Here is a 15916-nt window from a genome sequence, read left to right as displayed (position 1 = left end):
AAGCGCAATAAAGAATCAAAAACACATTGAAAGTTCAATCTACATTGAACGCAGAATCGCCATGTTTGTTATTATGTGAGATCGGAAATCGGCGGTTTGGACCATTTTCGAAGGTTCAGAAATGCGAAAATCGTGGGTCACTAAGGGTCACTATGGGTCAAATAAGTCCAACTAACTTTGATGTTTTGAAATTTTAATAGTATGTATAAATCATTCAAGCAGAAAGAGAATTGTGGATTAATTTATGGACCTCATTGAAGCGATCGTTACGGATGAATGTCAACATTGTTATGCAAATCAAAGCAAAAAACCTTTTCCGAACTATTAATTCCTATAGAAAACATTCTGATTAGTCAAAGAGATCGTAAGGTTGTTGTAAAAGGTTCACTTACCTCAGAACAACGCTTTACCTCTGAAAACATCCACGTCGAAAACAGCCAAAATCTGCCACGTGTCGAAGGAAATCCGCCATTTTTATGAAACCGGAAAATGCAGAGGATTGTGGGATACCTGTCGTTCTCCTCCTGCGGCGAGCCTTAGCTAGCCCTTTTTTAGAGTTAATTTTGTAGGTCGGAGCAACAGTTCAGGCTACTGATTGAAACGTCCCTTTTGAATGACGTTACGGTGACTAATTTACCTGAACAACTCGGTTGATACAACTTAACTTCCGAGTTCAATATTTCATTTGAGGCAGCCCTAGTTTTCTTTAGAAGCTAAGCCCCTTGCTCAATGTCACAATATAATCTAGTCTATAATTCAGTATAGGACATCAGGCCGCTTTCCATTAAGGGGATTTAGCCTTAACTTTCAGTTGGAAATTTCGGAAACTTTTTCCATGAAAATGAATAAGATTTTTCCTTCGGTCCAACTTTCAGTCTCATTCGGTACATCAAGAATCTTACGTGATGATACGAGAAGACAACAAATTAGACTGGAAATGGAAAGTTTGTGAAACTCTTCCGTTTTGACTGGCAGGAGCGGAGAAAGTGAAGTGTCTCCAAAGGTTAACCGTTTGTTCAGGGAAATTTCCGTCGAATCCGCACGTCCCATCTGAAGTTCAACCGGTTGAACCGAAAATTTTGGATAAGTGGAAAGCGCCACAGTACATAACAGTCATGCCAACCAAGACCGAGGCAAGCAGTAGTGGATCAACATATTCTGGGGGAGGAGTGAGTGGCACCTAACCCTTCAACACTCACAAAAACTCAACTTTTATTACACAATCAAAAAAACTTATGGCCCCTCTGCTTACCTAGATCGCACAAGGAAAAACGCTTCTGGAAAAGCATTAGTGAAACTAAGAATAAGCAGCCACAAGCTTTTGATTGAAACAGAAAGATACGAACCTAGCCTTCCATTTCCATGATTATTAGCGAAAGAAACTTTACTATCGCACTCAACTGACTATTTTATGAACACTCATTAGACCATTAACTTCATTTGTTTCCTCGTGCTTCGAATTGAGGGATAAACTTCTCTCGGGAATGATTACTTCTACTGTATGAATAGTTTAAAATACGCAAAGACTTCAGTTACTTTTTTTATTTATTTATTTATTTTGTTGTATTTTATTTTATTTTATTTTTAGTTACCTTAAGTATTAGTTAACGAATCAATAATGAAACTTACCCATTTCTATCTCATTTCCATCACCTAAGTCATCGTCGCTGTTGCCACTCCAGTTTTCATAGCAACGTTGGACATTAATCAGCGGCAGCAACACAGGCTTGGATGGCAGGCTCATGGTGCGTTTTGAACGCTGCTTGAAGACAATGGGCTGACTTTGTGGTTTGAGGGAATGGGAACGAGTAGTGCGCGACTGAGGAGCCAGCCGGGATACGTCTCCATCGAAAGACATTTGAGAAGACGTTCTGAGATTCAGCTGCGTGAGACACGGAAAAGTAAACAGTTGACTTAATTAAGCTGATTTTGTAGGCAATTGATTAACAACTCATAAGAAAAAGGAAGATGAAAAAAATTGGGCATGTGGATGTCTGAATGTCTGAATGACTCCCAGTCAGTCCCACTCGATGATAAGTGACCATTTAAGGATTTCAATCAGATGTCAACGGCGAGGAGGAGGGTGGAGTGGGGAGGGGACACGACGCAAGGAATTAAATTAAGAGGGTCAATTAAAAATAGGGTTAATTGTTTGTCATAAAATGACCAAAAATTTAGTCGTTAGGCGTAAAAAAAGGAAAATTTTAACTGTTAATCGTAAAAAATTCTAAATTGTAAAAAAACTCCTATCCACAACTTCCATTTTAGAGATTATCAAGATCGCTTGTTAGGACTTTTTGTCGTCTTGTCCAGTGGCTGATGTACCCTATTTCAGCCTGTTTTCATCCGAGAAAGGTTGTTAGAGACTTACAGACCTTAATAAATGTGTTTTGCAACAATGGAAACTAATTGTGAACTTTCTGTAAAGCAATTGAGTTTCTTTTCAGATGTCTGTTAACCGTAAAGGAGAGAAATCAACCAACCAAAAAACCAAAATATTACCCGTCAACTGTAAATTCGTCCACTTTATTGGGACCCTCGTTTAATGGGCAACAAGAGCGTGAATAAAATGGTTTGAGACAAGAACAGTGGCTCTGCACGTGCATTATAATTTTCAGTATTGACATTTCTTTCATGTTGTCTGACGTGAAATGAACAAAATCAAAGTTTTAGGTGACGCTCTTCAGGGCAGTTCGGGTGGTAGATAGTTCGGTCACATTATACAAAACGAATTAAAGACGGTGCCTACTAATAAAGAGGTATTTTTGCGCGGTTTATGACTATGCGGGGAAAGCAGATCTCAGCAAGGTCTGTCAAAATCCAAAAAGAAAATTGGGGGTAATCTCGCATTTTTTCAGAGATAATTAAATCACAGTTATTCTAAATAACAGTACAATATAAAACAATAAATGGCGTTGTTTTTTTTTTTTTCAAATTGAAGCTTTATCATCTCTGAAAAATGCATGGTTACCCCAATTTTCTTTTTGGATACCAAGAACACTTGCTCAGACAGTATGCTTTCTCCACATAGTTTTTGATCGCGCAAATATCTCTGTATTAGTAGGCACCACCAATAGGAAACCCGAGTATCTCGAGATGCGCAGAACGTACACGCAGTAATAAAAGTAGGCACCGTCCTTAACTGGAATAATCACGAAGGCAATTTGCCTGAATTTATATTTCCAACATCTCTCTGTAATAGACTTGGTCAAACCCGACCTGATCGTTTATTTTGTTCTCCCTGGTGAAATTTTATCCTCCCTTGAACCAAGGAGATTCTAAAAATATTTCTGGTCAATTTTATTCAGCTCGCTGATCAGAAAAATGGTATTTCCCTGGGTGAGGTTTCTCGACGACCTAGTTAATTCTTTATCTGAAGCCGTGTACCCGATTCTCGTTGTTCCTTTATATCTCTTTGGAAGAGTTAACTGAAATGAAATCATAAAATGTTTTTCAAATCACCCTCCCTGGTAGATTATTGTCTGTCCTTGTAGAGGTTTTGCCAATCTTTGGCGAATATCCAAGCCTCAAAATGTCGGTTATTATCACAAAGGGATGTTTTCGAGTCGGGGTTTTCACGGGACGTTACTTTCGTCACTACCGTTACCTATACGCACGGTTTGGAAACCACGTGTGTCAAATGCCTGGGTGTCGCGCCGGGGTACGCAAATGCTCCACCCGGGGGCCGTGATAAAATTGCGAAAGCCCCACCCCCGGGACTGACAACGTGAGCAAATGCCCCGCGGTTGTGGGGGGGGGGGGGGGAGGGGGGGGAGGGGGCACTGTGCTGCTGGAATTGACTGATGCATTAAGGCGCATCCACAGGTCAAGCTGAAGGTTTGCACTCGCATCTTGGCAGATAAGTTGGCAAAGTTACCCAATTTAGCAGGCATGTTAGTACTTGTTAACGATGACGATAAAGAAACTAGGGCGCTTACCATTTACGCAAACCATCCGGTTGGAACTTTTTCGCATAGATATGAAATGATTCACCTAGTCTCAACAAAAGATTGGTAACGTGAAAACTGTATCAGCATCCATTGGAAATCCCAGAAGGAACAGTAAAAGTGCATCACTCAGTTCACCGACCGAGAGCCCATCATTTCAGAAATGTTCCAAATGGAACAACGTGTACCATTCGGTCGATTTTCCATTCAAAATTTTCTAGTTTTCCGATAAATTGAAAGCGCACCTGATCTCTGATCTTGCAATCTAATCAACAACCTTTTGGGGGACAGTTAACCACCTCCCCTTGCAATTAGTGATCAGCTGGCTAAGCCAGCGGGGGATCGATCAACTACGCTGGCAACGAGGAAATCAAGGAGGTGATTAGAGTGGCGCCAGATGTAGGTGTAAGAACCCGAAAGATTTGTTATTTTATTTTATTTTTTTTTTTTCTGAAGGGACAAGGTAGTGGAAGTCGATAAGTCCATTTGCAACTCATGTAACAAGTCAGTTGGAGAGGGCCTGTACTGGCATCGGAGGAAGCTCTTCTGTTTATGTCCACTGTTTTGAGAAATAGAGGTGACGAATCGGATTTAATGGTAAATTTTCAGCTTGTGAAATGGAACTTACTTACCTCCTTCAAAACCCTCGTAAAAACGTGCTTGTAACATAAATTTGAAAAATAAATAAATAGATCGCATAGCTGATTAATAATCAACTGTAAAGTTTACAAGGTCTCATTCATCATCACTTCGATATGACGAATGTGCAAAAAAAGTGCAGTGTTGGAATATTTTAATATTTATAAGTCCTGTTTTTTATTATTTAGTGAAAGGAAATATATGTTATTTACCGGGCGGGAGGTCCGTATGGGAAAAAACTGTGCCCGAGGTCTTGAGTACGGCCCGAGGCCGAAGGCTAAGGGCCTTACTCAAGACCAAGGGCACAGTTTTTTCCCATACGGACCGACCTAGACCGGTAAATAACTTATTTATTTTTTTCTGTTTGTTTGCTTTTTTTTCGCTGGGACGTTTGTAAGAGTGCAAGTTTAAGGCTGGAGGAGGAAAGTGGTAACAAAATCCTATGAAACAAATGTAAATAGGGCATCAATTTAAGTGGCATGTTTATAGGAAGTTTAATTTTATTTTCACTCGCGAGTCATCATGTAAAAAAAGAAAAAACCATTTAAGAGTCATTGCCGGATGACAATCATCTGTCAAACGTCAAAAGTGGATGAATGTTGACACGCTGCAAATGATGACACGCATGTCCAAATGGTCTAAAAATATCGATCGAGTGATAAAAATTATGAATGAAGACTCAAACACGGCGAAGTTTACTTTTCTTAACGGCTCGATACATGTTTAAAACGTCCCTGGATTTGTGAAAACTAACTTTCCAAAAGCAAGTTCAAGTTAATCTGAGTCTGAGTCATCTGAGATGATAATGTGGCATTTTCGCGGCTTTGACCGAGCCGAGCTTTCACCACTGCTGCAAGGCGCTGTATTGAAAGAGAAATTGAACGTGCAGTCTTCAATTTTACTGATGTTCGAACCAGCAAAAGAAAACCAGTGAAGGAATCCTCGCCTGAAGAAGCTTGCTTGTCTTCTCTCGGCTTAAATGGGTGCTGCAAGGCTTTGACTGTTTGATTAAGCGGTGCATCGTTTGAAGAGATGGGAGATTTCGTTTCGCTGCTCAGTAGCAAGTACATCTTGCGCCGGTGGTCGTCGGAAGCAATTTTGTAGGAATCTAAGCTTTTTGAATTCTTACGTCCACTCCGCTGAGCTACATAATAAACAGGAATTTCTGCATCCATCAGCCTTGAAATGCAGGTTTTTCGCACAGAGTTGGCTGGTTACATTTTCAGGAAGTCCTGCATTCTTCGCAGCCTTTGTCAAAAATTCTCCGATCTTGTTTTTTCCGAGAGGAGCTTGACTGTACCACACCGGATCTGCAGGCTTTCTTTTGTGGTTTATTGTAAGGAAGACAGGAAGAAAGGCGCCTCGGGTCTCTTCATTTCTTCAGGACGATGGCTGGCGAACTTTAGATACAAACGGAACTAGCGCTGAATACTTCTCTGGAGCGATGCAAGTGTACCTGGCTCGTACACTCCGCCATCTTTTTTACGGACGTCCATGAAAAATCTGCACAGCAGAATGTTGAGCTCGTTAGGAGGAATGTTTTCAAGGTTCTTGTCTCTCCAACTAAGGAACAGTATCTTCGCCAAATGTTCAGGTCATAAGTTGTCTTTTTTTTAGTTTTATCAGGGCGAAGTGAATGAATAAAATCTTGAATTTTGCTTAATTGCCTGTCTTGTTCAACTTCTTCATATTTTAATGCCGTCGTTTCGTTGGGGGTTTCTTCTCCTGGGTAGTAAAATTCACTTTCGCTGTGTACACTCTCGTCTGAATCCATTTTCTTCAGAATTTATATTTTCCTTACATATTGCCACGGGAAGTTGTTTACGTGTAACTATGGCCTTTGTTTGTAAACTTTCGCAACTATTTCAATTTGCCGCGAATAGCGCGGATAAAAATCCGGACCGAGGTCCGTATCGTAAAAAGCTGGACCGGTTACGAGCACGCGATTAGCCAATCAGATTCGAGGATTTGAGATTCCGGCCCGCGGAGATGCTTCAGAAAAAAATAAAATATGATATTTTTAACGATTTTTTCAGTATATAATCCTTATAATCAAATAAAGCGCAACATAACTTTCGTATTGTTTATCGATTCCGCTGATAACCTCATGTATTCCACCAAAGCATAATATTTTCCCTCAAAAATAAATAAACGTAGTCGTTTAACATTTAGGGCGATAAATATGGTGGGACGGAATATCCTCAAATTTACATGCATGTATTAATTAGACTTAAATTATTATAAAAATTTTGTGCAACGAAACATTAACTTTGTGATTATTTTAGTTTCCTTACCTCAATCAAGGCTGAGCGCGTTTTCTCGCACGACACAGAAGTTCAATGTTTGCCCTTGATTATTGCCGCGTTTAAGCTTAGTTGGGTACGTGATAAATGTCCGTTGAAGTTCCTCTCTTAATGACTATCAATTTCAATCGGCAGATGTTCTTGTAAGTACGATCAAATCGAAACGGCCAGCGAAAAAGGTTTGGTTGTATACAAGAATAACTCGAGGGCAATATTAACGTAACATCGCAGCACTACTGCCAGAAATTGAAGCAATATTTTTGATGGAAGTGGCGAGGTGTCAATTAAAAATGCTTGTCATTAATGCTAAAAAAATTGATTTTGTTTGACTAGTCGGTATGTAAACGTTTATGGAACAATAGCAGGGTAAAAATAGAACAAAACCTCCGTCAACTTAAAAAAAGCTCGCTGACAGCTAACGAGCTGTCAGCGAGCAGAGAGACGAGTAACAATAGACAAGTGTCCTGGAAAAATTTGAATATTCCTTGTTTCGAGAACGTGTTTAGTGATATTGCTAAATGAGCTTAGTCAAACAATAAACGATATATTTATATTTTTATCTTCGTTCTGAGCTTGGTTTTGCTGTAGAAAATGTATATATCGTGTTTGTTTTTCCAATGATGTGCTAGGTAGATATCTGACCATAAACATGATAAAAACCCTGAATGAAGAATATTGGTTGTGCTTTCTTTTAATATTCTAGGAGTCTTCTTTCCCATTCAGTTAAATTCAACTGCAATTGCTTTTTTTTTCCTAGGGGAAGGAAGGAAGGAATTCAGCAAAAGGTCGAATACTTGCGAGGCTAGAGGAGGTTAAGTTCCGAAGCGTGCATTAAATCTCGTTCTAAGAACGGGGCGGTCATGGTAGTGCACTGCCTGTGTTGCAATTCATGACGGGAACTAATTTCACTCAGTCCTCGAATTGGCGATCGATTGTTAGATATACGACAATTTATGACTAATGTTTGTTCGCTAAAGATAAAAAGAAATAAATCCAAAAACGTTTTCAAAGGATAAGCCAGTATGTTAAGTTTGCAAATTTTGAAATTAAAAGCGCCAGTTATGTTGTCGAAATGACTCGCATCATTTCTTGTTCACGCGAAAGTGTGACTGTTTCGATTTTGCGGCGTTTAAGTCTAGCTAAATGGGTAAAAATATGAAATAACGGGATCTGACTAACTTTGGCAATGGTCATGAGGTATTTTTCCCTAAATTCATCATTTTAATCCTATTGCAATCTCATGCCCATTTGCACCAAAACATCAAAAAAACATTAAATCAGCGCAATTAGCTATAGTCTTGTTTTCGCGACTTCAAATTACTTGAAGCGTGGGCATTACGGGTTTAATTGAATTACTTTTAAATAAGACCCGCTCTCTTTGGCTGAAATTGCTTTTTCAAGAAAACTTGAAATTGGCAAAACAATGCTGTGATGTTTTTGACCAATTGAAAATTGTATAAAGGTTTGTGCGTCTGTATAATAACAATTCAAGACGGTCAGATTATGAACCAAAATAAAAGTTGGAAAAGCTGATACAGCTTCAGTTTAACAGGGACAATGAATAGATAAAAGACTAAATCATTTAGCAATTTAAAAGTTTCCCAACCCAGTGTTCCCAACCTAAACAAATGTGTTAACAGAATTGTGTTCAATAAATTTAACATTATTTATAAGTTGTATTGTCTCAGTGTGTTTACACTCCGAAAAAAAAAAATAAAAGAAAAAGAAAAGAAAGCGTCTCTGAAATCTGCCAAGAATTAAATCATCCCAAAGTTTCTTGTCTGACGTTTACCGCTTTATTCTGGTTCACACATGGATGCAAATGCAAATGCGAAGTAAACGCAAGCGTTTGTACGTAACGTACATGGAAACACAAACGGAAGGAATAGCATGCACGCATGCGCAAATGGCGTGGTCCTCGGCGAAGAAGTCGCGCTTCACTAACTTGCGCTTGCATGGTCGTCCAAATGTTTCAATATTCGCTAAGTTGTATTCGCTGTCGCTAAATTACATTCACTGTCGCTAATTCTTATTCACTGTCGCAAAAACTCATTCGCTGTCGCCTAAACGCAATTGCTATCGCTAAATTTCATTTGCTATCGCTAAATTACATTCGCTGTAGCTAATACTTATTCGCTGTCGCTAATCATTCGCTATCGCTAAGTTTCATTCGCTGTCGCCAAAACTCATTTCCTATTGCTAAAACTCATTTGTTATCGCTAAATTCCTTTCGCTGTTGCTAATACACATTTGCTAGTTTAAGTTTAACCAAATTTGCATACGCTGAAAATCCATTCGCTATTTAAAAATAATTCTCTGTCGTTTAACTGTATTCACGACTGCTACGTTGACTTTGCTGTTGCAAAATTCCAACTTCGATTCGCTGTCGCTAAAATTCATTTGCTGTCGCTGAGCGTTTCCATTTCATGCGCTAAAAATTAACTCAGGGTGTCCCCACATGGGAAAGTTTATGAAAGGCGCGACCGCAGTTTTGCATTCAAAAGCATCTGATATCTGAGATCTCACGATGGCCGACGAAAAGGTATGTAAATGCTCTTCTTCATTTTAATTACGGATTTAGTTCTAAGCCGTTCCTCAGTGAAAAGCTGGAGCTAGTAACGAAAAGACTTTCTGCGGGCGGCTTTGTTTTCAACCGTGCACATGAACTTAAAGTTTGCTTCATGGCACCATCGTGCTTGCTTCGTCGAGGCGGGAAAATACATTCAGGCCCGATGCAGCGAGGTTTTATTGCAGGAAATTAAGGCGTGGACCACAAGTAAATTTTGAGGCCATTTGATTTTTCAGCTCGTTTCTGATTGGGGTGATTGGTTAAAGAAAAGGTCCAGGGTTTCATGGTTTGTGTAGCTGCACACTGTAAGCATCAACAATCTCGATTCCAATTTATTATTGAGTTTCACGGGCTGCCCATCCTCCGGACTAGAGCACGTACACGAAGGAAAACATGGATACCATAGTTCTGGCTCAGTTGAAGAGGATCCTGAAGGCTCAACTCTTGAAGGTCTTCCTGACTAAGATTTATATCTGTATTTGGTATCTGTATGTTTCCCTGGTCGAGTTCGTTGGATTCTGGGCCATCGCGATTTACTCCAAAGAACTCCATATTATTGTTAACAAAATCTTGCACTGAGGGGATCAGTTGCATGTGCTGGTGAAATAATTTCATTGGTCCATATCATTAAAGGGGTCCACCTGTGTTCAGTGCGGAGACTGTGATGATAGTATGCTTCCACAAATTCATCTAAAGCCCTGTTAAAGGGGGACAAGAACTTAGCTTTCTAAACATTTACATCGAATTTACAGTGCCAGATACATCCATGTGAAGTGGATGCGAGTTAAAACGCGCCTTTTAACATGTTAATATAACAATAAAAAAAATGAAAAATAATTTGAGCAAAATGCTCCCCCGTCTCTGCTCCCCCCTACCCCCCTCATTGGGGTAGAGTTACTGGGCGCAGAGTCTCTGCAGAGTCCCACCCTCACCGGTCCACCCGCCGAGGGAGCTCCGAAAACCTGATGATGCTAAAAACATTATATAAGACGCGACAGCGTCTTTTGCTCCCATGTGGGACACATTTTCTTAGATGTGCACGAGGCGCAGCCTCGTTTTGGTGCGAAGCTTGTTTTCGTCCTATAATGTCGTGAAATTACTGTTTTCATTCACAACTCTGGCAGAAGTCTTAAACTCGTGGATTTCTCTACATCTTTTAGGTTGATGTCGATTACATTAACGATTTTTTTTAAAATGTTCGTCTTAAAGGGGGACAAGAACTTAGCTTTCTAAACATTTACATCGAATTTACAGTGCCAGATACATCCATGTGAAGTGGATGCGAGTTAAAACGCGCCTTTTAACATGTTAATATAACAATAAAAAAAATGAAAAATAATTTGAGCAAAATGCTCCCCCGTCTCTGCTCCCCCCTACCCCCCTCATTGGGGTAGAGTTACTGGGCGCAGAGTCTCTGCAGAGTCCCACCCTCACCGGTCCACCCGCCGAGGGAGCTCCGAAAACCTGATGATGCTAAAAACATTATATAAGACGCGACAGCGTCTTTTGCTCCCATGTGGGACACATTTTCTTAGATGTGCACGAGGCGCAGCCTCGTTTTGGTGCGAAGCTTGTTTTCGTCCTATAATGTCGTGAAATTACTGTTTTCATTCACAACTCTGGCAGAAGTCTTAAACTCGTGGATTTCTCTACATCTTTTAGGTTGATGTCGATTACATTAACGATTTTTTTTTAAAATGTTCGTCTTAAAGGGGGACAAGAACTTAGCTTTCTAAACATTTACATCGAATTTACAGTGCCAGATACATCCATGTGAAGTGGATGCGAGTTAAAACGCGCCTTTTAACATGTTAATATAACAATAAAAAAAATGAAAAATAATTTGAGCAAAATGCTCCCCCGTCTCTGCTCCCCCCTACCCCCCTCATTGGGGTAGAGTTACTGGGCGCAGAGTCTCTGCAGAGTCCCACCCTCACCGGTCCACCCGCCGAGGGAGCTCCGAAAACCTGATGATGCTAAAAACATTATATAAGACGCGACAGCGTCTTTTGCTCCCATGTGGGACACATTTTCTTAGATGTGCACGAGGCGCAGCCTCGTTTTGGTGCGAAGCTTGTTTTCGTCCTATAATGTCGTGAAATTACTGTTTTCATTCACAACTCTGGCAGAAGTCTTAAACTCGTGGATTTCTCTACATCTTTTAGGTTGATGTCGATTACATTAACGATTTTTTTTAAAATGTTCGTCTTAATGTTGGGGACGAAAACATAATGCAGTGAAAACAAATCTATATCGGACAGGCAGTCGAGCTCACCGTTGTCCTCAAGGAAATAGAACATGGAATAATAAAGCTGTAAAACATGAACAAATACTTCTCGCCAAAGCCTTTTTATTCGTTGGTTATGGACGCTCAGACCAGCAATATGACTTTCTCGGTTGAGCCCACGTGAGTTTATTATATATCTCGCAACCTCGATGTTTTCGCCTCTTCTGTCCAGTTGTCTGACCGAACTCGTGATGGGATGCCATAGCGAGCAGTCGCAGACAGGAACAGTATCAGAACAGTGCTAGCTCGGTTGTTCGTATTGCAACGCATATATGTTATAAGTCGCGAATAAACATCAATGGCCCCATGTATTACCATTCTCCAACGAATTAAGCTATGATGACCATCAATATGCCACAATGCATTCGGACCTGGAACACTGCAAATGGGACGACGTATCACCCTCATTCTTCTCATTGACACATTTATAGGGTCAACACCAAGAGAGGATGAAGGTAAGAGAGGCAATCCCCCATATAGGCGCTATTCCCATCGTAATCCCTCTGAAGTTATTTTTAGAGGGTATCGAATTTTTCGCGGATAATGTTACCTCGCGCGTTACGTGTCTTTCACCGTTGATAATTTTACAACGGGTAATCACAATCATACACTTCCATAAAAGAAATTGTTTCTCGCGTTACTTGCAACGAATCTCTTAGTAATATACGTGATTTGAAAGCTAATAGAATGTAGATTTAAATGTCCGAAGAGACTTTAAACTCACTGTGACAAAATATCAAATTTTTTTGTGTTACGGTTGTGATGATTGTGATCGTCTGTTCAATCGCGGCTTCTAATCAATTCAAATACAATGTAACACTCTTGCAAAAATAAAGCTAAGATTTGTTTCTCGCCTTTCTTTTAAACAATCTCTTGGCTACATGCGTGATTAGAGAGCTAATGGAATATAGATTTCAATGACCAAAGGGATTTGAACTCAGTGAGATAATAATATCAAACTTCGTGCCGAGGTTGTGACGTTTATACTCGTCTGTTCAAGCGCGGGTTTCAATGTTTTGACAGTTAAATGTAACACTCTTGCATGAAAAAAATTTGTTTCTCGCGTTTCTTCCAACGAATCTCTTAACTACATACGTGATTAGAAAGTAAATAGAAGGTAGATTTGAATGAGTGAAGGCATTTTGTACTCACTGCGATAAAAATATCGAAATTCGTGCCTAGGTTTAGATGTTTGTATTTGTCTGTTCAATCACGGCTTAAATTTTCGCCAGCTAATTGTATTGTAATATTCTTGCATAATTTCCGCACAGCTGAGCTCTAAAACAAATCATCGGGAGCGATTCTTTTCCAATCTGCGTTGTCCAAATACAGCCACTTTAAACTCGCATTCGTCCACAAAACATATGCAGGCACCGCTTCCTGTATGCATCTTCCGCCATTTTGTTTTAAGATCAACTCGCGAAAGACGCGTAGCATTGCGTGGGAATCGGCTCAGCTGTCAACGCGGGTAAAATTCAGGATATATGATTGGCTATCACCTAACCCTCTTGGGACGCTGGATCTCGCGGGAGATCTAAAAATAACTTCAGAGGGATTACGATGGGAATAGGGCCTATATGGGGGATTACCTCTCTTACCTTCATCCTCTCTTGGTCAACACGAATCATTGACAAACGGAACCTTTCGCGCTGAACACGTATGCCTAGAATCCTTACGTGCCCGAAAAGTATGGTAAGGCCAGAGATTGGATAGGAGGTTACCAGGTCGTGTATAACCGCATCTAAATCGGGGTCACTTATGTCCGTGTATCGTTGGTTGCAAATACCATCCTTTTGACATATACGCCAAATTGTTGTTCTCGACACACAAAGCATAACTGCAACAATAGCCCAAGTGAATCCCAGACTCCAGAGGCATTCTAATTGTTCAACGTTTACATCTATTCTAGGTCTGATCTTACTGGACTCCTATATTCTGTGTCTGATGATGAAGTCCCTCTGCAGTTTCTGAAACTCATAACTGAACAGCAGTAACTGATGTGTCTTCCTCGGTTTTCCCATCTCTCTGAAATAGCAAGTAATTCCTAATAGAGTGTTGATAAATCTCTTGCTGTTGCATCATTGTCAACTCGCTGAAGAAGTTGACGTGTTGTATCGACTGCACACTGCAATCGGCTGGCGAAGCTTTCCACCACAGCAGGACTATTCGTATTCACCAGTCCGCGGCGTTCACTGTCACACAGTAATTCTTCAACGGATGCAAGAAAATTAAAAAACCCTGGAGGAACCGCTTCACTTTGTAAACACAATGACAAAACACATCCGAGCAGCAAGACCGACGTCATAAGCCTTCGGGTCGCCATCTTCGCACAGGCTGTTATACCAGGACGGTCTGGTAACGAACTCCGTGGCCTATATGGGGGCCACCCTGAGTATTTTTTGGCGCATGAAATGGACTAGATTTGCAACAGCGAATTAGGGACGGACCATTAGATTAAACCAGAGGGGGTGGGGGGGGGGGGGGGGATTTTTGGTGCATGAATTTTTTTTTTGGAAACCCACTTGTCTGCAGGAAATTTTTTTCCCTCTGTCTGACTTTTTTATTTTGGGAATTGTCACCCCCTCTCCGGTTTTTTTCTAATGGTCCGTCCCTTATTTTTAAATAGCGAATGGATTTTCAGCGTATGCAAATTTGGTTAATTGTCTTAAACTAGCGAATGTGTATTAGCGACAGCGAATGGAATTTAGCGATAGCAAATGAGTTTTAGCAATAGCAAATGAGTTTTGGCGACAGCGAATGTAATTTAGTGAAAGCGAATGAAATTTAGCGATAGCAAATGAGTTTTGGCAACAGCGAATGAGTATTAGCGACCGCGAATGTACAATTTAGCGACAGCGGATGAACAATTTAGCGACAGCGAATACAACTTAGCTAATATTTTAACATTTTGACGACCATAAAGCGATGTAAAAACATGAGACATGCAAATGGGAGCACAGTCAAGAGAAAAAAGGGAAATGTTCCTTTTTTGTGCTTGCATTTATGTTTTTAATGTTTATACGTACTTGCGCTTGCATTTGCGTTTCCGTTTTAAAATTTGAGTTTTTTCCTTGGCGATCTCAAAAGTAAACTACATACGCGTGCAAAAGAATCGTATCCATATCTTCCTTTTATTTGTGGGTTACTAGATTAATTCCCTAAATTGAAATTCAAACGATGTTCCTAAAACTGTTCTCAACTACAGTAAACTGTTCAGCTCCACGTCGGAAAAAAAAGATGAATGATGTGAACAAATAATTGAACGAGAGACTGCCAAAGTATGAATGTATATTTAGGTGATTGAGTGAGAAATTATGACTATAGCTAGAAGCGCTAGCTATTATCATGTTTACCGCTTCCTGCATGGGTCTTTGGATAACACAACACTAACAGGAGAAATTTAGAATTACGTTTATGGCAAACGACAGATATGACCACGTGATCATGTTTATCCTATGTATTTGCCGCTCGCTGTTTTCAATTTCTCAGCGCAATTGTGTAGTTTCAGGTTAGTAACAAAGGTAAGAATTATTTTGCACTGTTATAATCCATGTACTTATTTTATTACTAAGACAACATAAACGCGAATCTCGCGTAAGCAGGTTGTCGTAAACGCGATTCTATCTCTCTCTCTTAAAAGTATGCTTATGAATTTCTGCGAAACTTGACCGAAGGAAGAAGGGTACCTGCGGTAATTTTTGCAAAAGTATTTAATGCTTACTATTCATTTTAAATTTCCTCCTAGTTAAATATACTTATTTAAGTACGGATAGTTTATTCATCAATTTATAGTCATTTCATCTGTTTGTTTTTTATTTTCGACTTTCTAATGAAAAAGGACGAAAATTAACTGGCTTGAAAACTGTGGTTTGTGGTTGAGGAGGGGGGGGGGGGGGGGAGTTGCAGAGGGGGGCAGCATCGTTTTGGGACAGTTCTGGCTCTTTTTTAATTATTATTCCCGTTCTCGAATGACGGAATGGATAATCTGAGAATAACATTTACCAAAACAGAACGCCATCCCAGTTTTTTTCCATTAACTTGAAAACCTTTGTAGAAGTACGCAATTCGTATTATTTTGAGTACGCTGCATTGCGTTCATTCTCGTATCAAAAGCAGAATGAACAGAAGTAAAAGTGCCATATAGAGCGGTTTTTATTTGGATGTCAAAAAA

The 15916-nt window shown here is 40.0% G+C and overlaps 2 protein-coding genes and 1 pseudogene across 5 annotated transcripts in view; 1 reads left to right on the top strand and 2 right to left on the bottom strand.

The window, feature by feature from the left end:
* LOC146480926 (uncharacterized) overlaps positions 1-15916 on the top strand; it is a 142848-nt pseudogene that overhangs the window by 64971 nt on the left and 61961 nt on the right. The window lies entirely within an intron of this gene.
* LOC146480930 (uncharacterized) overlaps positions 1-15916 on the bottom strand; it is a 122791-nt gene that overhangs the window by 85228 nt on the left and 21647 nt on the right. The window lies entirely within an intron of this gene.
* Positions 1-15916, bottom strand: part of LOC146480932 (uncharacterized) — a 34245-nt gene that overhangs the window by 11325 nt on the left and 7004 nt on the right. Inside the window, exons 1-3 of one of the 3 annotated variants that reach the window (XM_085108626.1) lie at positions 6881-8507; positions 4580-4606; positions 1630-1882 (exon numbers count right to left, since the gene is read on the bottom strand). In XM_085108626.1, coding sequence (XP_084964752.1) covers positions 1630-1858 — 229 coding nt within the window. In that variant the 5' untranslated portion in view covers positions 1859-1882; positions 4580-4606; positions 6881-8507. Of the gene's footprint in view, positions 1-1629; positions 1883-4579; positions 4607-6880; positions 8508-15916 lie in introns of those variants that run through there. The other 2 variants (XM_085108625.1, XM_085108624.1) reach the window with 2 other exon arrangements.

Source organism: Pavona decussata, unplaced genomic scaffold (assembly GCF_977016875.1).
Source record: "Pavona decussata unplaced genomic scaffold, jaPavDecu1.1 SCAFFOLD_51, whole genome shotgun sequence".
NCBI lineage: Eukaryota > Metazoa > Cnidaria > Anthozoa > Scleractinia > Agariciidae > Pavona > Pavona decussata.
The sequence above is the reverse complement of the archived record's forward strand: the minus strand, read 5'-3'. Positions and strand labels throughout refer to the sequence as shown.